Source organism: Mesoplodon densirostris, chromosome 19 (genome assembly GCF_025265405.1).
Source record: "Mesoplodon densirostris isolate mMesDen1 chromosome 19, mMesDen1 primary haplotype, whole genome shotgun sequence".
Classification (NCBI taxonomy): domain Eukaryota; kingdom Metazoa; phylum Chordata; class Mammalia; order Artiodactyla; family Ziphiidae; genus Mesoplodon; species Mesoplodon densirostris.
The window spans coordinates 7,638,494-7,661,823 of record NC_082679.1 but is presented as its reverse complement, the minus strand read 5'-3'; the positions used below and the strand labels follow the sequence as shown (position 1 = coordinate 7,661,823).

The window sequence follows — 23,330 nt, the reverse complement described above, 5'->3', positions numbered from 1 at the left end:
TCCCATGAGGCGAAGAGGCCAAGATGCCCGCGGAAGTTGACTCATTTTCCCCCGGCCCAACAGGGAGTTGTAGTTCTCTTTGAAAGTCTCCGTTCTTTCGCCTAAAAGAGCAGGATATGTGGCGTCAAAAGGTAGGGCTTCCGAGAAAGGAGGCTCGGCTTTCAAGAAAAGGTCAGCGACTTCGACAAGGGGCGGGGCCGCTAGACAGGGCCCCGAAACCTGGAGCCAGCGCGGACCAATCAGGCTGCTGAGAGTGGATCCTCTGCGGGGAAGGTGGGCGTGGCCTAGGGGGGAAATCGCAGAGAACACACCGGAGGTCCTAGCCCCGGAAAACGCCCTCTGCGGTGAGGGAGAGGTAAGGGGCTGGAGGATCCTGGACTCTTGGGTCCTGGGGAGAAGGGAAGCGGGGCACCAGAGGGCTGGAAAACTGAGTCTCGGAGGACACCAGTACCTCCAGATCCTGGGAAAAGAGGAGGCTGGGGCTCTGGACCTTTGGGCCTGGGGAAAGAAGGGGTCGAGATCCCGGATTCCTAGTCTAAGCGAAGAGGGTGCTGGAAGCCAGGACTCCTGGGTCTGAGGAAGGAAAGGCTGGAGGCTCGGAATCCTGGCTCCCGGGAAACGAGACGCTTTGCGTCTTGATTCTTGGAAGGGGGCGGGGAGCGGCGCCGGGAGTCCAGACTCCTGGGTCCAGGGGAGAAGGCGGCTTGGGACAGACTTATTCCACCTCTCCGCTCCCACAGACCACGCCGCCATGCCTCCCGCTGGGCCCCGTGCAGCCCTCCTTCTCTTGTCACTTCTGCTGCAGCTGCGCGCTATTCTGACCGTGCCCCTGGAGCGGGGGGCGCCCAAGGAGGAGAATCCCGCCACCGAAAGCCCCGTGAGTGGCCTGCCCTGCTCGCCAGCCAGGTGTTTGCAGTGGTACTACAATTCCCGTGCCTCCGTGGCCCCTGGCTGGCTAGGGATGCGGCTTGGAATTTGCCTGCCATTCTTTGCCGTCCCAGGGCTTTGACGTGGTGAAAAACTTGGGGGCGGGTGTGTGTGTGTGTGTGTGTGTGTGAGATTTCTAAGCCCCTGACTTTGAGATATGGAAAATCAGGTCAGATTTTAGATGAAAAATCTTCATCACCCCCCCACCCCCACCTAAACCTCTTTGCTCTTTTAAGACGCCCTCCCCTCAAGAAGGACTCTGAAAAAAGAAACTACATTTCCCAGTAGCATCTTGAGCAGGTGGTGTTAGTTAACTGGGGTGTTACATCATGGAGCTCATGGGAGTTGTAGTTTAAATTATGATAGGGCACGGTAACTGCTCATTTATTCCAACTTGTGTTTATCGAACACTATGAAACCTGTGGTCTTAGGGAATTTGGAACTTGAAAAGATCCTCAAGGCCAGTGCCCTGATTTGTGGCCCGAATCCTACAGCTCCCACTAGGAATGGACACACCACTGTCTCTGGAACAAATCATCCCATGCTCCTGTATGACAGGTCCCCACCCAGCAAGTGAGGCCTTTGCTCCGTGACATCTTTGCTGACACAGGGCAGCCTTTCATTCATTCCACACATTCCTTGAGCATCTTCTAGGAGCCAGGCACAGTGCTAGAACAAGCTCCCTGCCCTCACAGGCCAGCTTAGTTTGCTGGGAAGACAAACGGCAGGGCCCTCTGAGAATGGACACCAGGGGTGATGGTCAGGGAGGAAGGAAGGGCCATTTGAGCTAAGATCTGAAGTGCGGGGAAGAATATTCCAGGCAAAAGGAAAAGCCTGGGAAAAGGCTGCGTGGTGGAGGAGAGTACAGTGAGTAGATGGACTTACAGGAGGCCAGTGTGGCTGAAACAGAGCGAGCGAGGGGGAGATGAGGTCAGAGGAAGAACAGGGGGAGATCCCACGGGGCCTTGTGGGCCATGGTGGAGACTTTCTTTATTCTGAAGCTACTAGAGTGTTATAAATGTCAGTAACAACAACAACAAAAAAAGGCTTCCCTGGTGGCGCAGTGGTTGAGAGTCCACCTGCCAATGCCGGGGACACGGGTTCGTGCCCCGGTCTGGGAAGATCCCACATGCCGCGGAGCGGCTGGGCCCGTGAGCCATGGCCGCTGAGCCTGTGCGTCCGGAGCCTGTGCTCCACAGCTGGAGAGGCCACAACAGTGAGAGGCCCGCATACCGCAAAAAAAAAAAAAATGTCAGTAACAACAATCATAATAACATTGACAGCTCTTACTAAGTGCCGAGTTAAATATTTAAATATATTAACTGCTCTAATCCTCACAACAGTCCCTATGAGGTGGATACTCACCTTACTTTACAGGTACGGAAACTGAGGCACAGAGACGTTAAGTAACTTGCCCAAGGACTAAGATTGCCAGACTTAGCAAATAAAGACACAGGACACTCAGTTAAAATTGAGTGGGTTTCAGATAAAGAATGAATAATCATTAGCATAATATACTGAAAGTTATTCATTGTTTTATCTGAAATTTAAATTTAACTAGGCATCCTACCAGTCCGAACAAGGTCACATAGCTAGTAATTGGCAGATTTGGGATTCCAGCCCACTGTGTTTGGCTGAATGACGGCCCCCAAAGATGTCCGTGCCCTAATCCCCAGAACCTATGAATATATGGCAAAAGAGTGTTTGCACATGTGATTGAGTTAGGTGGAGAAATTATCCTGGCTTATCCAAGTGAGCCCAATGTAATCACAAGGGTTCCATATAAGAGCCAGGCAAGAAAGTCAGTGTCAGAAGCGATGTGATGATGTAAGCAGAGGTCAGAGTGATGCAAGGCCACAAACCCAGGAGTGTAGGCAGCCTTTAGAAGCTGGAAAAGGCAAGGAAGCAGATTGTTCCCTAAGGTCTCCAAAATAAGCTCAGCTCTGCTGAACCATTTTGGACTTCTGACCTCCAGAACTCTAAGAGAATAAACTTTTATTACTCTAAGTCACTTAAGTTTGTGATACTTTGTTACAGCAGCAATAGGAGATTAGTACACCCACAGCGCCATAGCTGGGTGATCGGCGCCCATTTATCACCTGTGGTGTGTTCCTCAGCAAATGTAATGATAGCTATAGTAGACTGAGTATCTTCTAAAGCCTTGCCATGGTGCCAGGCTTTTTTTTTTTTTTTTTTTTTTTTTTTTTTTGGTGCCAGGCTTTTTATCTCTTACTTTTCACCACAGCTCTGAGAGGTAAGAAATTTATTGCCTATTTTACAAATGAAAGAGTGAGGCCCAGGCAGAGGAAAGTGCCAGCCAGCTACACGTGGCAGGGCTAGGACCAGGAGCCCAGGGAGTTTTGTCTGTCTTGTTCACTTGCTGTGCCCTATAGAACAGTGCCTGGCACATGGTAGGGGCTCGTTGCATGCTTGTTGAATGAATGAATGTACGTTTCACTGCTTTCCAACAAATACCAGTGTGTCCACTCTATGGGCAGTGTTGGGCTGGGTGTTTACCCTTGTGATTTTCATTTCATCTCCACTACAGACAGACCTGGGAAGAGGTAAGAGCTGTGGCCCGGAGGATCAGGCAATTTGCCGGGGATGACAGAGCAACCAGCGTCTGCTGGCTCTAGAGCCTTTATCCCGTGGGGCAGGCCTCCTGCTCAGGGTTGGGGGCTGATCTCTGGGTCCCTCAGCAGGTGCCCAGGGGAGCAGAGCCTGGGTCCTACCTGCAGGGAAGAACCAGAGAGGGACCAGGGCTGAGGCTACTATGTTCATTCTTGTCGCCTCAGGACACAGGCCTGTACTACCACCGGTACCTCCAGGAAGTCATCAACGTGCTGGAGACGGACGGGCACTTCCGGGAAAAGCTGCAGGCCGCCAATGCTGAGGACATCAAGGTGTGGCTGGGTGCGGGCACACTGGGAGGGCATGCATGCTCAGAGGGCAGAATTCCAGAACGGACCAGGTTCCCTAAAGGGGAACCTTCCAGGCATCGCAAAACTGAGACTGGGGAGAAGTCACTTCTCGGGGTCACATAGCTGGGAAGGGATCTGGGGAAGACAGAATGTGTGGTTAAGTGTGGATGTGGATGGTACATGCCTCCCAGTATCAGCTCTACCAGCTGTGTGGCCTCCCTTCACTGTGCCTCAGTTTCCCCGTCTGTAAAATGGGGGGTAATAATAGAACCTGCATCATAGGACTATCCGAGGTAAGACGTGTAAAAGGCATGGATGTGCACAGTGGCCATTCTCAGTCAGCGCAATTTGAGGGCTGGTTCTGCGAGTTCTCAGCATAGTGCTCTCTACACAGGAAGAATTCAAAACACGGGAGATGCTGTCATCACTCACATCATCTCTAACTCTCATGTTAGGCCTCTAGAGGAGCTGTGATTCTCCCCATTTTACAGAGGTGGACACTGAGACCCCAGTAGCAGTGTTTGTCCTTCCTGGAGGCCTGGGTCTCAATCCCTGGACTGACTGAGCCCAGAGCCCACATCCCACCCCATCCCCCAAGCAGTGTTCCTCGGAAAGGATGCTCACACACACACACACACACACACACACACACACACACACACACACACACGCCATGAGGAGACAACACTGCCTGCCACCACCCAACCCCCCCTAGACTTCCCTCCCCGTTCGGGTGCACGTTGGAACATCCCACCGGGGGGATCCACCCCGAGTTCTCCAAACACCTTGGCCCAGAGGAAGCCCCAGGGGCTGGGACTGATGGGAGGAGGGCAGCCCTGCTCTCCCCAAAACCTCCCAGCCTTCCTTGGGCTCTTGTCCATCCCCACCCACCTGGCCCCCGACAATGGATGGGCATAACTAGAGACTGCTGAGCCAAGCCCATCCCACTGCCCAGCTGAGGAAACGGAGGCCCTAGAGGCCATCCAGCTTGTCCAAGGTCATACAAGTGGGAAATGACATCAGAAACAGTGGCCATGTAGGCAGGCAGGTTCTGAAGTGGGACAGTGGCAGGTTCCAATCCCAGCTCCACCTCACGCTCTTCTGTGCAAGTGGTCACACCCCTCTGTGCCTTAGTCTCCTTCTCAGAAAACGGGGAGGCTCATGCAGCACTTTCTCTGTTGCGGGGAGATGGGGGTGGGGTTGTGTCAATCAGCGATAATCCCCACTTTGAGGCTTTGGTCCAGCCTGTCATCAGCCTTCAGTAAAGGTCACTTGTCCTTGTCACTGGTGGTGATCATCTCAGCCCCATTTTTGAGGTCCAGAGTAGGGAAACAGTGTGCTGGGGTCACGCAGTGCAGTGATGCCAGGACTGGGATTTGAACCCAGGCCCCAGGACTCTCACTCTGGGGAGACATGACCCCACCTGTGTCACCAGGCTGGAAACTGGCCTCCTATCCTCACTGTCTGAGGAACCTTGGGCCAGGGGCTTCTCCTCCTGAGCCTCAGTTTGTTCATCTATAAAATGGGGTTGTGGTCAGGATTAGAGGACGGACTCAGTGAGTCCAGAGCAGGACTTGACTCATCGTAGGTGCCTGACGGGTTGAGGTTAACAGGACTGGCACTGTGGCCCCTTTGTCCTGCTGCCTCTGCAAAGGCCATGCCCCCTGCAGGCTGGAGAGACCCAAACGAGTGGCTGAGAAAGCCATCTGAGACAGTGCAGGGTGCTGGCGTAGCCTGGAGGAGGGACCCAGTCCGTCTGACAGTGAGAGAAAGCTTCTAGGGAACAGATTCTCCCGAGTGAGGTTTGAATTCTGAGTGGGAGTGTTTGGTATCAGAGTTGAAACGGGGGTGGGGGGGAAGGCGACGTTTCAACAGTAGCACTGTGTGTACCAGTGAAGCATCCTGGTGCCTTCAGCTGTCGGCGGCTCCTTATAACTGACATAAAGACAGAGGGATGGGGCTGGAGCGGGGACGGCAGGGAGGAGGGGGAGGCATGGGCAGATGCAGGATCTTGCGGGACCTTCAGTGTGAGGCCCAGGGATTCGGTCCTGTGAGCATTGGGGAGCCACAGGGGTGGGGGACTGTGAGAAGGCGAGGGGTGGGGTCAGCACAATTGAGAAACAGAAATAATCCAAAGTGATGATAGAGGTAACTCAGAGAAGGCACCCTGCTCAGCACGTGTGTGTGTGTGTGTGTGTGTGTGTGTGGTGGCGTCAAGGGGGTTGTCAGGGATTCTTCCAAGGGAGGTGCCATCTGCTTTGAGTTTATTTTGCTTGTCTGTTTTAATTTTATTGAGATATAGTTGGTTTACAATGTTGTGTTAATTTCTTCTGTACAGCAAAGTGACTCAGTTACACATATATGTATTCTTTTTCCTATTCTTTTCCATTATGGTTCATCACAGGATATTGAATAGAGTTCCCTGTGCTACACAGTATGCTTTGAGTTTTGAAGGAGTGTGAGGACCTGGTTAGGCTTGGAAAGCAGTGACAGGGAGAATCCCAGGCAGAGGGACCGGCATGTGTAAAGGCCTAGAAGTGGGAAAGAGCCGTGAGCCATGAGCGTGATCTGATGAGTGACGGGAAATAAGAAGGGCCTCCAATGCCAGGCTGAGGGGCTGGAATCTTGTCTCGGGGCCTCTGGGGGGCCCCAGGAGGCATCAGAAAGCTGGTAGAAGGCTCCAGAGAGGGCAGCCTGGTTTGTGTCCCCTCTCTCCCGGGCAGAGCGGGAAGCTGAGCCGGGAGCTGGACTTCGTCAGCCACCATGTCCGCACCAAACTGGATGAACTCAAGCGGCAGGAGGTGTCCAGGCTGCGGATGCTGCTCAAGGCCAAGATGGATGCCCAGCAGGAGCCCAGTAAGCAGGCCAGTGGGGTGGGCAGGGCCGGTGGGGTGGGTGGAGCTGGCGACGTTGGGGGTCATGGGGCAGCCTCCCTCCCCGGCCTCCAGGTGATTTTGGCAGGTGGAGCCAACTGGGGCCTCATCCTCTCCACCCCTGTAAACTCTGCATGGAAGATTGATCGAGTTTTCTTCCTAGCACAATCTACTATTAACATCACTCGGGAGATGTTAGTCATCTTAGTTGCTTGGGTGGTTTTTGATGTGTTTTTAATTTTTATTTTAACAAATCAGGGTCATTTAAAATTTTGATGTCACTTGAAACTTACAGAAAAGTTGCAAGAATACTACCAAACACTCTCAAATACCCTTAGCCCAGATTCTGTCATTGTTAACGTTTGCTCCATTTATCTGTAGTTCACATTTGCGAGTTCCTTGCAGACACCGTGTTCCTTTAGGCCTAAATATTTCAGTGTGATTTTTCTCAGAACAACAACGTTCTCCTACAATACTATAGTACAGTGATCAAAGTCAGCAAGTTCAACAGGTTACACTGTATTTTTCCTTGCTTACTTATTCTTTCTCTCCCCCACTAGAATGATTCTAATTTCCTGGCATTTATATGTGAGGCTATATTTTATAGTCTAATTGTATGGCTAAAAAAGAAAAACAAAGAAAGAAAAGGAAAAAAATGTGCCTGGAAGAGGGAGATTTGAGTGGATTTAAATTCCAAGATCCCATCTTATTTCTAACATTCCTAGATATAGTTTCTTGGAGCATGCGTCTAGACCATGCTATTCCTTTTAAATGACTTTATTGAGATATGATTCGTATACCAAACAATTTACCCATTTGAAGTGTACAGTTCAGTGATTAGTATATTCACAGGTATGTCCAACTATTATCAAAGTCAATTTTAGAACACTTTTATCACTCCAAAAAGAATCGCTAGACCATGTAACTATTACCCCTCTATTCGCCCCCGCACCCCTGGCAACCTACTTTCTGTCTCTATAAATTTGCCTATTATGGACATTTTGTATAGATGGAATCATACGATAAGTGATCTTTTGTGTCTGGCTTCTTCTAGTGTAATATTTTCAAGGTTCATCCACACTGTAGCATGTATCACTGCTTTATTCCTTTTTAGGGCCAAGTAATATTCCCTTGTCTGGATCTACCATATTTAGTTTGTCCATTCATCCATTGATGGATATGTGTTGTTTGCATCCATTGGCTACAATGGACCATGCTGTTTTACTTATTGTAGCTTTGTGGGATATTCTGGTACTGCTGGGGCACCTTTTGGCTCATCACTAAGTGTAAGAACAATCCTATTTTATTGAGATTTACCTCCAGCTTCTTTCATCTCCTGACCCCCTTGAGGCTCCTGTGTTACAGATGGGGACCCTGAACGTTGGTAGATGGTGCTAAGGGTCAGTAAGAGAGCTGAGCTTTGTTTTCATTCCTATCTGATGCCTCTTATCCATTGATCAAGTATGTCTTGAGTTCTATTCTGTGCCAGGCACTGAGCAGGGTGCTGGGGCTCTAAGGTGACCAGACGGGCATGGTCTCCGGCCTCCTTCTGCATAACCATCCATGCCTTCTCTGTCTTGCTGTTTTAATTACTACAGTTTTGGAGTCTGACTTGATCTCTGGTAAACTGGATGTTCCCTTGTCATGAATGAGAAAGAATCCCTCCCATCAGTTGGTTGCTTATTACATCCCATACGCTAAGCTATGTACTTCAACTTTTGTCCCTTCAACAACTCAGGAATCTCCAGAATCTGACTACTTCTCTCCACATCCATTGCTGTCACTGGGTTCCACTTGGATCAGCGCAGTCTCCTCCTCCCTGGGCACCCTGCCGCCGCCCTTGCTTTTCCCACTATTTCCCGTAGAACAGCCATTCTTAACAGAATCCTGTTAATATCTGGATTCATTTCCTGTGGCCACTGTAACAAATCAGCAACAACTTAGTGGCTTAAAACAACACACACTTATTCTCTTTACCTTTTGGAGATCAGAAATCCAAAATCAGTTTCACTGGGCCAAAATCAAGGTGTCAGCAGGGCTCTGTTAGTTCTGGAGGTGCTATGGGGAGGAATCTGTTTCCTTGCCTTTTCCAGCTTCCAAAGCTTCATTCCTAGGCTGGGAACCTCTTCAAATCTAGCAGCATAGCGTTTTTCTACAGTCATCACATGGCATTCTTTTGTAGTCAGATCTCCTGCTGCTTCCCTCTTACAAGTATTACATTTAGCCCCCTTCCCCAGTTAATCCAGGATCATCTCCCCATCTCAAGATCCTTAATTTGATCACATCTGCAAAGTCCCTTTTGCCCCATGAGATCACATATTCATAGGTTCCAGGGATTCAGATGTGGACATCTTGGTTGGGGGGGGCCTTTATCCAGCCTATCACAGCACCCAGTTCAAATCCTGTCCCTCCTGTGCTCAGAACCAGCCATGGCTCCCCAGTGCCCTCAGGATCAAGTCCACACTCCTTGCTAGTTGGAGGCCAAGCTGAGCCCTGCCATGCCCGTCCCAGCCCCTCCCTTCACATGTGTGCCCTCTCACCCGACCCTCTGGCATCAGCATTTTTAGTACAGAGGGTGACACATCTTTCTCACCTTGGGACTTTTGCCTGTGACATTCTTTCTCAGGGCTCTTGGCATGGCCAATGGAGCTTCGGTCTCAGCCCAGATGTCGCCTCCCTCGTCCTGCCCTGACAATCCTGCGTGCAGAGTCTTCCATTTGTTTGAGTCCTTTGTGGTCATGTGTTTGTCCCTTACTCACCTGTCTGGTTCCTGCTGTGTCCACAGTGCTAGGCACAGGGTCGGGCCCAGAGTACGGCTCAGCACATATCTGTGGCATGAGTAACAAATTATGAGACTTGATCTGTGCGTGTCTCCTGGGTCTGTCCCTCCTCTGGGCTCACCCAGGCCCAGAGCTGCCGCCACTACAGCCTGAGTCACCTGCATTCCAGCTGCCTGTGTGTGTACCTTTCACGCCCACCAGCCCAGGAGCCACTGGAGGCTCAGGCCTGGGTCTGATTCACATGGGGGCCCCCAGGAGGCCTCTCAAGATGTGTGTCCAGTGGATGAGTGGGTGCAAAGTGTGTCCTGCTCTCTCCCTCTCTGCCGGGAAACTCTCGTACAAGGAGGCTGCATTACTTTGCTAGGGCGTCTGTAACAAAGTACCACAGGGTGGCTTAAACAATAGGCATTGATTGTCTCACAGTTCTGGAAGGTCGAAGTCAAAAATCAAGGTGTCAGCAGGGGGTGGTTCCTTCTGAGGGCTGTGTGGGAGAATCTGTTCTGGGTCTTTCTCTTTGATTTGGAGATGGCCACTCCCCCCCTCCCCGCCCCTGCCATGTCTATTCACATTGTCTTCCCTCTGTGTGTGTCTCTGTGTCCAAATTTTCTCTTTTTATAAGGACTCCTGTCATATGGGATTAGGGCTCATCCTCATGACCTCGTTTTAACTTGATCACCTCTGTAAAGCCCCTCTCCCCAAATAAGGTCACATTCTGAGATACTGGGGGCTATCAACCTCCCTGTGAATTTGGGGGCACGCACTTCAACCCATAACAGAATTAAGTGTCACGTGCTCTGGAGCCCAACTAATCCTCACTCTGCCTCTTCCTAGATGGTGACCTAGACGTCAGTTCCACTCTCTGGGCCTCAGTTTTCACATCCATAAAATGGGATAATCACAGAACCTATGTGAGATTTTTGTGAAAAGTAAATGCATTAATATATTTAATATGTTTAGAGCAGGGCCTGGCACATAGTACATGTTTGATACATGTTGGTTATCATCATGGTTATTATTATTTTCAACATCAGACTCAGTTGTGGCATCACCTCCTCCAGGAAGCCCTCCCTGATTGCTCCAGGCTCATTCAAGCCATCCTCTGTGGGCTTCTCCTGTGCCCTCTGTGACCTCCTTTAGAGCACATCCAGCCCAGGATAGTTTTTGTTTGTTTGATTTTTGTTTGGTTTTTTTTGCCGTGCTACGTGGCTTGTTGGATCTTAGTTTCCCAACCAGGGAGCGAACCGGAGCCCCCGGCAGTGGAAGCGCTGAGTCCTACACTGGACTGCCAAGGAATTCCCGCAGGATAGGGATTTTGAAAGAAAGAACGTTCCATGAGTTGTTCATTCCCCCCCACAACCAACCCCATCTTCCCTCTCATCCAGATGTACAGTTGGATCACCTGAGCCTCCTGAAGCAGTTTGAACACCTGGACCCTCAGAATCAGCACACATTCGAGGCCCGGGACCTGGAGCTGCTGATCCAGACAGTAGGTTGAGGGGGACCTGGGGGCAGAGGACCGAGGGAAGCTTTGTAGAGGGGGAGAAGGGAGCAGAGGCTGGGATGTGAGACCACTCACCCCTGCCTGGTGTTCTCTGAGGCCAGCGGCTGCAGAAGGGCTGGTTGTGCCTAAAATCCTTCCCCAGATTCTCTACAGGAAAGCCGAGTTGTGTGCGTGTGTGTCGGGGTCCGGGGGTTGGCTCCACTCACACCTGGATTCAAATCCCTCCCCTGTGACTGGGGGCAGGAATTCCCTCTGTGTCCTTGCTGTAGGCAGAATAATAGCCCCTCAAAAGACGTCACATGCTGTCTGCGGAACCTCTGGCTCTGTGACCTGATGTGGCAAAACAGACTTTGCAGTTGTGAGTAAGCTGAGGAGCTTGAGATGGGGGGGATGAGCCTGGGTTATCCAGGTGGGCCCTAAGTGTCATCACAAGGGTGCTTGTAAGACGGATGCAGGGAGTTCCCTGGTTGCCTAGTGGTTAGGATTCTGGGCTTTCACTGCCAAGGCCCAGGTTCAGTCCCTGGTTGGGGAACTGAGATCCTGCAAGCCATGTGGTATGGCCAAAGAAATTAATAAATAACATAACATAACATAAAATTTAAAAAGAGGGAAGCAGAGGGAGATCTGACTACAGTAGAGGGCGGCAGTGTGACGACCAAAGCAAGGTGGCTCTGCTGCTGACTTTGAAGATGGATGAAGGGGCCACAGGCACGTATGCAGCTCTAGAAACTGGAAAAGGCAAAGAAGAGGGTCCTCTCCTAGAGTCTCCAGAAAGAGCACGTCTCTGCCAACACTCTAATTGCAGCCCAGTGAAACTGATTTCAGACCCTGGCCTCCATGCTGTAAGATGATGAGTGTGTGTTAAGCCACGATAAATAATAATTTGTTAGAGCAGCACAGGAACAAATGTAGTCTTCATGTGAGAAGTAGCATCTACAACTCTGCCTCGTGGGGAAGGCCAGTTCGGGGTTGGGGAGTGGCAGGGGATGCTCAGGTCTGCCCCTGCCTCTTCCCTGCTCACATCCCTTCTGTAGCTCCCCAGCACCCCCAGGACAGAACCTACTTCTCTCTGCCTGACTTGAGCCTCAGCCTGCTTTTCTGGCTGACTGGAGCTCTATCTAGTGGCCACGAAGATAATAGCAGCCATTTGATTGAGTCCATGCCTGACCTTCATCCCCGAGAGATGGTTCTGCCGCTTATTTCCAGAACATTCCAGAAACTGTTCGCTTTCCTGCAGCCGCTCTGTCATTCTCCTGGTCTCAACCCCAGAGATGGGCTCCTTGCTTCTGCCTTCCACACTCAACAGCAGGGTTTCTCAACTCGGCACTCTTGACACTTGGGGCTGGATAATTCTTTGCTCTGGGGGCAGTTTGTGCATTGTATGATGTTTAGCAGCATCCCTGGCCTCCACCCACTAGAAGCCAGTAGACCTCCCCTAGTTGTGACAACCAACGATATATTCAAACATTGACTGCTGTCCCCTGGGGACCGCAGTCACCCCAGGTTAAGAACCTCCGTCTGTTCCCCACACAACAGCTGTATTGGTTTTCTATTGCTGCCATATAACAAATTACCATAGATTCAGTGACTTAAGACAACAGAAAGCTGTCCTCTCACAGTTCTGGAGGCCAGAAGTTGAAAATCGGTATCACTGGGCCAAAACCAAGGTTTCCTTAGAGGCATCTGCTTCTTGCCTCTTCCAGCTTCTGGGGGTTGCCAGCATTCCTTGGCTTGTAGACACATCACTCCAGTCTCTGCCTCCACCATCACGTGGCATTCTCCCTGTGCCTCTCTGTGTCTTCTCTGTAGCCTTCTTCTTGTAAAGACACTAGTCATTAGAATTAGGGCCCACCCTAATCCAGTAGGACCTCATCTTAGCTAATTACATCTGCAAAGATCCTGTTTTCAAGTAAAGTCACATTCTGAGGTTCTGGGTGCACATGAATTCTGGGGGGACCCTATACAACCCAGTATAGTATTGTTATCACCATTTTCCAGAGGCAGAAACTGAGGCACAGAGAGAATGAGTAACTTGCCCAAGGTCACACAGCTAGCGGGATTTGTTCACATGGCAGAGCCTAGATTTGAACCCTGGGCAGAATAATTAGAGACCTCATGTTGTTTACCCCCTAGCTGTACTGCTTTCCATATTAAGTCACCTTATGTGCTGTTCCTTATTATTTATTCCTCCAAGATCTTGAGATTGTGGAGGACTTGAAAGAAGTGAGTTAAAGTTGCTATTGTGTAACCATCCTCGTCTTTTGACCGAAGAGAGGAGGCTATCTATTATGGGACAAAAGTGACATCGGGACATAAGACCCAGCACACGTGGAAGTTGGGCCAAGTTCAGAGCCAAAGGCCTGGCGTTCGGAGTTTGGAATTAGGGGCTGGGCATAGAAGTGAGGTGATAGTGACCGTCTGCCTTTCCCCAGGCCACCCGGGACCTTGCCCAGTACGACGCAGCCCATCATGAAGAGTTCAAACGCTACGAGATGCTCAAGGAACACGAAAGACGCCGTTATCTGGAGTCCCTGGGAGAGGAGCAGCGAAAGGAGGCAGAGAGGAAGCTAGAAGAGCAACAGCGCCGGCACCGAGAACACCCCAAAGTCAATGTGCCTGTAAGGACCCCCATGCATGCCTACCCCGCCCCAACCATGTCCAACTTTCCAAGTGCCACAAAAAAGTAGCTGAAAAACTACAACTCCCAGCAGACCTTGAGGTAAAAGGCCCCTTTTAATATACCCAGCTACCTCAAGGGGCTGCTGGGAGTTGTAGTTTTCTTGCTTGAGGGGAATGACATTTGAGGGATGGGGGTAAAGTGTTCTCTAGCTTTATCCTATGGGACCCAGACCTCTTGCTCATGAGCCCCCGGCTCTCCCTTCCACAGGGCAGCCAAGCCCAGTTGAAGGAGGTGTGGGAGGAACTGGATGGATTGGACCCCAACAGGTTTAACCCCAAGACCTTCTTCATACTGCATGGTAAGGTGGAGAGGGAGTCCCAAGACCCAGGCTAATGCTGAGGCTCTGACCTTTCTGGGGCCTGAATGCTAAGAAGGGGTCTCCCTAACTCACGGGGCTTAGGGAGGCCAAAGAGGTCTGAGCCCCTCTCCCCTGGTGGTCTAGAAGGCCCTATCCGTCCCTGTTGTTGGGAATACGGTCTTCCATGGAAGAGCTCGTCCTTTTTTCTGGGATACACCAGGCCTCTGGGTTCTAAGAACTGACTGGTGTCCCTAACTGAGCAAACCAGGCTTGGCTAGGCCTGGGCCCCCCTCCCACGGCAGCCCAGAAGCCCCGGTCGCTTCTGGGGGCCCTATCACTAAGCAGGGGTTGCTCCCTAGTAACCAGGCCTCCACGGACCCGGGAAGCCCCTTCTCCATGGTGATTCAGGGACATGGTCCCCTTCATTTTCTTCCTGTCTGGAAACATCACCTCTATGGCCAGCCTCTAATTCCTATCTCCAAATGCCAGGCGTTTTGCTCTGAATCTGGGTCTTATGTCCTGATGTCACTACTATTTTTTTTTTTTTTTTTGCACCGTGCAACTTGCGGGAGCTTAGTTCCCCGACCAGGGACCGAACCGGGGCCCTCGGCAGCGAAAGTGCAGAGTCCTAACTGCTGGATCACCAGGGAATTCCCCTGATACCACTTTTTGCCAGGCCCCCTCAGGTGTGCCCAGGAACCCAAACCAAATGCTATAGCCTGTCACCAGAGCTTAGCAGGGTCTGATTCATTCATTCAGCAAATGTTTACGAAGAGACCTCTAAGAACCAAGCTTCACAGAGACCCTGTGTATACAGCTGTGAACAAAAGAAAGTCCCCCTGGCATCACAGAGCCAGTGATCAGGCACACAGATAATTCTGTAGTTCAGTGAATGTAAGTGACCATTGGAACATAAGATGAACACTTGAACACTTGAATTTTACATAAACTGCCCATTAAACTAACACATCATTGATGATAAGATGCCTCTCAATTTTATGGATCATAAAATATGGGGAGAAAAAAGTGCATCTTAGAATCAGTGAAGTAGGTTCTATAGTAGATGATCAGGTAGTCACATTACCATGGAAAGGAGGAAGTGGGATTAAAGGTCTAGAATGATGATTTTATATAGCCTGGTCTGGAAAGATTTTTGCTAGACCAGCACTGTCCAATAGAACTTCCTATGCTGATGGAAGTGTTCTGCAGCTGTGTTGTCCAATACAGCAGCCACCAGCCCCATTTGGCTTTTTTTTTCTTCTTTTTCTTTTTTGGCTGTACAGCATGGCATGTGGGATCTTAGTTCCCCGACCAGGGATCGAACCTGTGCCCCCTGCATTGGAAGTGCAGAGTCCTAACTAACCAGTGGACCACCAAGGAAGTCCCTTTTTTAAAAAAAAAAACGAATGAGGCCATTTATTAGCCCAGCATTATGTCTTCTTTTTTTTTCATTAATTTTTATTGGAGTATAGTTGATTTACAGTGTTGTGTTAGTTTCTGCTATACAGCAAAGTGAATCAGTTATGCATACACATATATCCAGTCTTTTTTAGATTTTTTTCCCATATAGGTCATTATAGAGTATTGAGTAGAGTTCCCTGTGCTATACAGTAGGTTCTTATTAGTTCCCATGTGGCTATTATTATTAATTAAGCACTTGAAATGTGGGTTTTACAACTAAGAAATTTAATTTTTTTAATCAATTAAACATTTTTTTAGTTTATTTAATTTATTTATTTTCAGCTGCGTTGGGTCTTCATTGCTGCGTGCGCACTTTCTCTAGCCGCATTGAGCAGGGGCTACTCTATGTTGCAGTGCGCGGACTTCTCGTAGCGGTGGCTTCTCTTGTTGCGGAGCACGGGCTCTAGACGTGTGGGCTTCAGTAGTTGTAGCACGCGGGCTCAGTAGTTGTGGCGCACGGGCTTAGTTGCTTTGCAGCATGTGGGATCTTCCCAGACCAGGGCTCAAACCCATGTCCCCTGCATTGGCAGGCAGATTCTTAATGGCTGTACCACCAGGGAAGCCTCTGATCAATTAAATTTTTTAAAATTTGTAATTGTGGTAAAATACACTTGACATAAAATCTACCATCTTAGACTTTTTTTTTTTTTTTGCGGTACGCAGGCCTCTCACTGTTGTGGCCTCTCCCGTTGTGGAGCACAGGCTCCGGACGTGCAGGCTCAGCGGCCATGGCTCATGGGCCCAGCCGTTCCGCGGGATGTGGGATCTTCCTGGACCGGGGCACGAACCCGTGTGCCCTGCATTGGCAGGCAGACTCTCAACCACTGTGCCACCAGGGAAGCCCTTAGCCATTTTTAAGTGTACATATCAGTAGTGTTAAGCATACTCACATTATTGTGCAACAGTCTTTTCATCCTTGCAAGACTGAAACTCAGGCTTCCCTGGTGGCACAGTGGTTGAGCGTCCGCCTGCCGATGCAGGGAACACGCGTTTGTGCCCCGGTCTGGGAAGATCCCACATCCCGCGGAGCGGCTGGGCCCGTGAGTCATGGCCGCTGAGCCTGCGCGTCCGGAGCCTGTGCTCCGCAACGGGAGAGGCCACTACAGTGAGAGGCCCGCGTACTGCAAAAAAAAAAAACCTGAAACTCTGTATTAATCATCAACTCCCCATGACCCCTCCCACATCCCCTGGTAACTTCTATTCTCTTTTGTCTATGAATTTGACTCTTCTAGCTACCTCATATAAGTGGAATTGTAGAGTATTTGTCTTTTTTGTGACTGGCTTATTTCACTTAGCATAATGTCAAGAAAACGAATCTTTCATTGTATTTGATTGTTACTCATTTAAATTTCATTTGCCCCATGTGGCTAGTGGCCGCTGGATTGGACAGCACCGCTCAAGAGAGATGACATTTGAACCAAGACCTCAGTGAAGTGAGGGGGTGAGCCTCGAAGATATTTGTCTAGATGGGGGGCATAGCAAGCACACGCAGGGGAGAATGAACTTGGTGGGTTTCCAAGGTCACTGGAGCTGAATGCTTGAAGAGAAGAATGATAAGAAAGGGAATTCCTGGGGGGTGTGGGATGAATTGGGAGATTGGGATTGACATATATACACTATTGATACTATGTATAAAATAGATAACTAATGAGGACTAATGAGAACTGTACAGCACAGGGAACTCTACTCAGTGCTCTGTGGTGACCTAAATGGGAAGGAGATCCAAAAAGGAGGGGATATATGTATACGTATAGCTGATTCACTTTGCTGTACAGTAGAAACTAACACAATAGTGTAAAGCAACTATATAAAAAAAAAAAACCTCATAAATAAAAATTACTGGACTTCCCTGGTGGCGCAGTGGTTAAGAGTCTGCCTGCCAGTGCAGGGGACACAGGTTTGAGCCCTGGTCCGGGAAGATACCACATGCCGCAGAGCAACTAAGCCCGTGCGCCACAACTACTGAGCCTGTGCTCTAGAGCCCGTGAGCCACAACTACTGAAGCCCGTGCGCCTAGAGCCCATGCTCCGCAACAAGAGAAGCCACCACAATGAGAAGCCCATGCACTGCAACAAAGAGTAGCCCCTGCTCACCACAACTAGAGAAAGCCCGCGCACAGCAACGAAGACCCAATGCAGCCAAAAATAAATAAATAAATAAATATTTTTTTAAAAAAAAAATTACCAATTTAACCATTGTTAAGTGTAAAAAAAATTTTTTTAAAAAGGAATTCCCTGGCAGTCCAGTGGTTAGCACTCTGTACTTTCACTGCCGAGGGCGCGGGTTCAATCTCTGGTCAGGGAACTAAGATCCCACAAACGCAGCCAAAAACAAAAAAGAAGAATGATAAGAAAGACTGCTAGGGAGGTAACAGCCACCCTACGGCCAGGGTAAGGAATTTGGATTTTATTCTGTCTCGGGTGAGACACAGCAAAAGGATTTTGAGCAGAGGAACTGACCCCATCTGCTTTAAGGGTTGGCAGGATCCGTCTAGGTGCTGTGTTGAGGACAGGCTGTAGGGGCCAGGGCCAGAGCCAGGACCCTAGTTAGGAGGCATGAGATGCTGGTGACTGGACCGTGGAAGTAGGGAAGAGTGGTCATATTCTGGATTTGTCTTGAAGGTCAAGCTGGTAGGACTTGAGGATGGACTTGATGAGGATTGTAATGGGACAGGAGAGTCAAGGGTGACTCCAAGGTATTTGGCCTGAGCAACTGGAAGGATGGAGAGAGAAGGGCAAGCGTGTTTGGCAGGGAAGATTGGGAACTGGGTCTGTCCATGTCAAGCTAGAGATGTCTATTAGACATTTATGTGGAGATGGAGAGTGGGCGGTTGTGTATTCAGGTGTGGAGGCAGCTTGCAGATGGCGTTAAAGATGAGGGACTGGAGGAGCCCATCTAAGGAAGTCTTGCCAGTAGAACTGTTTCTGTAAGGATGTTCTCTGCTGCCCAGTATGGCAGCCACCAGCCATATGTGGCTATTGAGTGCTTGCCATGTAGCAAGTAGGACTGATAAACTGAAATTTTAATCTTATTTAATATTAATCAATTTAAATTTTAAACAGCCCATGTGGTTAGTGGCAACCATATTGGACAGATCTGAATATTTGATAGGGAAGAAGTCATTGTCCCCGTCCCCTACACCACCCGTAGAGGTCAGGAAGAGGACAGGGCCAGTGAAGGAAAATAAGGGCAGCTGTGGGGGATGATGTTCTGAGAGCCAAAGGCAGAAAGTCAAGTAAGGCACAGGCTAAAGCTTAACCATTGGATTTGCAAGGTCAGGGTTCCTGGCTGCCTCCCTGGGACCAGTGTGGGTGCTGATCTGAGTGAGCAGAGTAGGCGAAGGCAGTGAGCAAGGTGCATGTGGCGGAGGAGTCTGATTGGCAGGGAGAGGATTCTTTGGTGATCAGAGTCAGCCCTGGGCTGGTTCTCTGGGAGACGCCCCTGACACCCCTGTATCCTGGGCAAAGGGCTGATCCTGTGCCCGGGTCACTGGGAGCTAGAGATCAAGTCATTCTGCATGACAGTGGGCCCAAGTATGGTCCCAATGGAGTCTCAGGACCCTGATAGGGAAAGGGCTGTCTTAGCAACGGGCCAATGGGGCACTGAAGCCTGAAGGCCACCATCCTACTGTCGGAGACCTGTTGTTACCTATCCACTGAGAACAGACCTCGCATCAGCCCAGAATTCCTTCTCTAACAGGTCACTTAGGAACTTGACCCACTCCGTCTTCAGTCCCCCAAGACACCTTGTTGTCTCTTCCTCAGATATCAACAGTGATGGTGTCCTGGATGAGCAGGAGCTGGAAGCCCTCTTCACCAAGGAGGTGAGTATCTTGGAAGCCATGGGTGCAGAGGATGCCCAGGTCAGCGACGTGTCCCCTCAGGATCCTAGTCGTCCCCTCAGGTCCCTCCGGATGTGAGTTCAGGGGGAAACTACAACTCCCAGCAGCCCCCGAGGCAAAAAGAGGCTGCCAGGAGTGGCAGGGTGTCCCAAGGACTGATGGGAGTTGAAGTTGTCTGTGTGTGTTATAGGAGGTGGGGTAGCCTGGGAAGGAGCTTGCCCTGGACCTCTCAGTACATCCTGCTTTTTGCTTGACCCTGCAGCTGGAGAAGGTGTATGACCCAAAGAACGAGGAAGATGACATGCGGGAGATGGAGGAGGAGCGGCTGCGCATGCGGGAGCACGTGATGAAGAATGTGAGAGGAGGGCCCGGGCCATGGGTGAGGGTGGGGATAGGGGTGGAGGGAGGTCCAGCTATGTTGCTTACCCTTACCTGGCTCCCCAGGTGGACACCAACCAGGACCGCCTCGTGACCCTGGAGGAGTTCCTTGTATCCACGCAGAGGAAGGAGTTCGGGGACACCGGGGAGGGCTGGGAGGTGAGGAGATGGAAGCTACTCTGGATCCTGACTGTATCTCTCTCCCAGACCTAACCCTTCTTTCAGGGTCTCTGGCCACTTCTCCTTCTCTTTGGGTCTCTGACCTCCAAGCCCCCCAGCTCTCTGTCCCCCCAACCTCCTGGGTCGTTGTCTCCCCCCCTCTGGGCCCCTGTTCTCCCACTGCTCCACTCTGGGTCTTCATCTCCCTTCCCACCTCCCACTCAGGTCTCTCCATCCACACGCATGGCCGAGGCCTCCCAGCCTTCCCTGAACCTCCTCCATTAGTGGGGCCAGGGCTAGAGTCACCCTGCTGATGGCCCCTGTCCTCTCTCCGGCAGACAGTGGAGATGCACCCTGCCTACACGGAGGACGAGCTGAGGCGCTTTGAGGAAGAGCTGGCTGCCCGGGAGGCAGAGCTCAATGCCAAGGCCCAGCGCCTCAGCCAGGAAACCGAGGCTCTGGGGCGCTCCCAGGGCCGCCTGGAGGCCCAGAAGAGAGAGCTGCAGCAGGTGACTGGCCAGGGAAGGGGGTCCATCCTCTGAGTCCCTGGTGGCCCTTGTCCTAGTGTGTCCAGAAGTGCGGAAGGCTTACAGCCACTGTGTTAATCCCTGGTAGATCCTTGGGTAGCAGCTGCCATCTTGAGTAAGGGCAGACGTTGTCCCCATCCCTGGCTGCTCTGTGGCTGCCATGTTGGATAGGGGCAGTGAGGTTGTAAGCAGGAGAGAGGGGAAAGGCCGAGGAGGGAGGAGGAGGCTTCCCTGTCCCAAGGTGTGACCCAAGTCATGACCAGGGAGGGAGAACTGGATCTTTAACTAGTATTAAGCCCAAGTCTCAATGAGGGAGAAAAACTGAGGCCCATGGAGAAGGGACTGGTCCATGACTACTTAGCAGGTTGCCATAGAGAGTCAACATCATACCCTCTTGCCTTTGTGATCTCCCCCACCCCCTGCAGGCCGTTCTGCAAATGGAACAGAGGAAACAGCAGCAGCAAGTCCACAACAACCCAGCACCTGGCCCCGAGGGACAGCTCAAGTTCCACCCAGACACAGGTGCTGGCCCCTGGGCCCAGGGGGTCAGGGAAGGAGCTGGGGGCCAGACTCCTGGGTCTGAGGGAGGAGGGGCTGGTACGTCTAGTGCTACCATTTTCTTCCTCCATTTCCAGGTGATGCACCTGTCCCAGCTCCAGCTGGTGACCAGAAGGATGTGGATCCTTCAGAAAAGAAAGTTCCAGAACAGACCCCCAAGCTGCCCCAGCTGGAGTCACAGCACCTGTGATCCTTCCGGGACCCCAGTACTCTGGGTTCCTACTGAAGCTGATGGGAGAGGGATGAGGTGTCACAATCACCCTTCCTTGGGGGCCTGGCGACGCCTGTGGCCTGCTGGGTGGGGTGGGATGCGGGGACAGGATGGCACTTTCCATATGGCTGCCCAAGCCCTGCATCTGCTGCCTCAGCTTCCACAGCCTTCCAGTCTGTGGTCCCTTCTTTCTGTCCCCCTCCGAGGGACCTGCCTTCGCTTGTCCAGTCAAGTGCTCACTGGCTCAGCCTACCTTAGGGAAGCCCCCTCCCTCCCAAAAGGGTCTGCTCCATGCCTGCCTTTCTAGTTGCTTTGGCCTCAATGCCCAGGTTGTGGCCACTCTGGAATCCTGCATCCCCACAGCTACTGGAATCCTGCCTGCTGCTCTGGGCCCAGCTTCTGTTGGTTTATGGGGCTTGCGTGGTCCCTTAAGACCTTTCTCTACCTTTTGTGGGACCAGCGATGCCTCAAAAACAGTGTCTCCCGCACGGCTGGGTGTGAGGGCCAGAAGAGTCCTCAGCATAGCTGGTCACCTCTCATACCAGGAGCCCTGACATCTTGGCCCCTAGCCCCTTCCCCACACAACCCCAGAAGGGTCACAGAGCTGACTCCACCCCAGGATCAGGTTCCAGCCCCTCAGCCTTTCTGGCCTTATCTCACATGGCTCCCTGCCCTGCTCTGTACTCTGGTTCCAACCAAATACACTTTCTGGAACAAATCCATGTGTCTGTTTCTTTGTAAATCCTTTTCCTTCTGAAACTTTATCCATGCTTCACCTGCCAAAGTCCTCCTCATTCTTTAAGAATCAATTCAAGCGTCATTTCTGAGAGGCTCTGTCCTGGCATCTTTGTCCTCTCCTGATGGGTCCACTGCCTACGCACATGCACACACACACACGCACCTTCAGTAGGATCCCTTCATCCACAAGAACAGAAAACCCAAACCTAGGCTTAAACAATAAAGAAAAATGTATTATTGCCCAAAACAAGAAGTCCCAAGGTAGGGTGACTCCAAAGCCTTCAGGGAACCAGGTTCTCCCATCTCCTAGCCCTGCTGTGGGAGGTGTGGGGGGCCGTACTCTTCTTGTCCCAGAGTGGCTGCAGCTGCTCTGGATGTCACACCTGTCTGCACTAACAGCTGACAAAGGAAATTGGCAGAGGCTACAAATCAGAGCCTCCTCCCAGCGCCACCCCCCGAGCCTGTTGACCAACATGTCACTGGGCATGAGACAGGTCTAGTTTAGTGTCCAAAGAGTGGAAGAAATGTGAAGGAGGCCCCAGTGATAAAAAATTATCTGGGAGGCTCATTAACCATACATATTCCCAGACCCTGGAATGTCCAAGGAAGTTTCCTGGGAAGGTACATGTGCCACGCCCGCCCTTCTCCCCTGCTGAACCTCAACAAAAATGACCTTTGCAAACATTAGCCACAGCCTCTCTGCTTCTCTTGGAAAACTGGGAGCTGGGCCTTAGTGACCCAATCTGGAAAATGGGCATAAAATGGTAGCAGCTTTCCAGCATCCTTTGAAGGATCTGAAAATAATAATACACATGAGTGGCATAGCTTCTGGGCTGAAATCTGAGGTTAGCAAGTAATAGCTGTTATTGCTATTAAATGGATATGTCTATACAACTTATGTCTCTGGGAGCCTGTCCTTGACTCCCATACCTAAGGAAACCCATTCTAATCGCCCAGGATGCTTTTTACATTTTTTTTGTGTGTGTGTGGTACGCGGGCCTCTCACTGTTGTGGCCTCTCCCATTGCGGAGCACAGGCTCCAGACGCGCAGGCTCAGCGGCCATGGCTCATGGGCCCAGCCGCTCCGCAGCAGGTGGGATCTTCCCGGACCGGGGCACGAACCCATATCCCCTGCATCGGCAGGCGGACTCTCAACCACTGCGCCACCAGGGAAGCCCTAATTTCCTCTTCTTATAAGGACACCAGTCTAATTGGATGAGGGCCCGCCTTAATGACCTCATTTTAACTTAATTACCTCATTAAAAAACCCCATCTCCGGGGACTTCCCAGGCAGTCCAGGGGTTAAGACTCTGGGCTTCCACTGCAGGAGGCATAGGTTCGAACCCTTGTCGAGGAACTAAGATCCCACATGCCATGCGGTGCGGCCAAAAAAAAAAAAAAACTCCAAACACACTCACATTGGGAGGTACTGGGGGGTTCGGGCCTCAACATGAATTTGGTGGGGACACAATTCACC

The 23,330-nt window shown here is 51.0% G+C and overlaps 1 protein-coding gene across 1 annotated transcript; it reads left to right on the top strand.

Moving 5' to 3' along the window:
- Window positions 1-246: 246 nt before the first annotated feature.
- NUCB1 (nucleobindin 1) lies at window positions 247-21,833 on the top strand. The gene is made up of 13 exons (XM_060084595.1): window positions 247-355; window positions 741-877; window positions 3,723-3,830; window positions 6,572-6,704; window positions 10,884-10,987; window positions 13,435-13,620; window positions 13,890-13,980; window positions 19,206-19,264; window positions 19,545-19,637; window positions 19,727-19,819; window positions 20,158-20,328; window positions 20,772-20,868; window positions 20,982-21,833. Exons 2-13 carry the CDS (start codon window positions 752-754, stop codon window positions 21,092-21,094), a joined length of 1,374 nt encoding a protein of 457 aa, XP_059940578.1. The 5' UTR covers window positions 247-355; window positions 741-751; the 3' UTR covers window positions 21,095-21,833.
- Window positions 21,834-23,330: the final 1,497 nt, after the last annotated feature.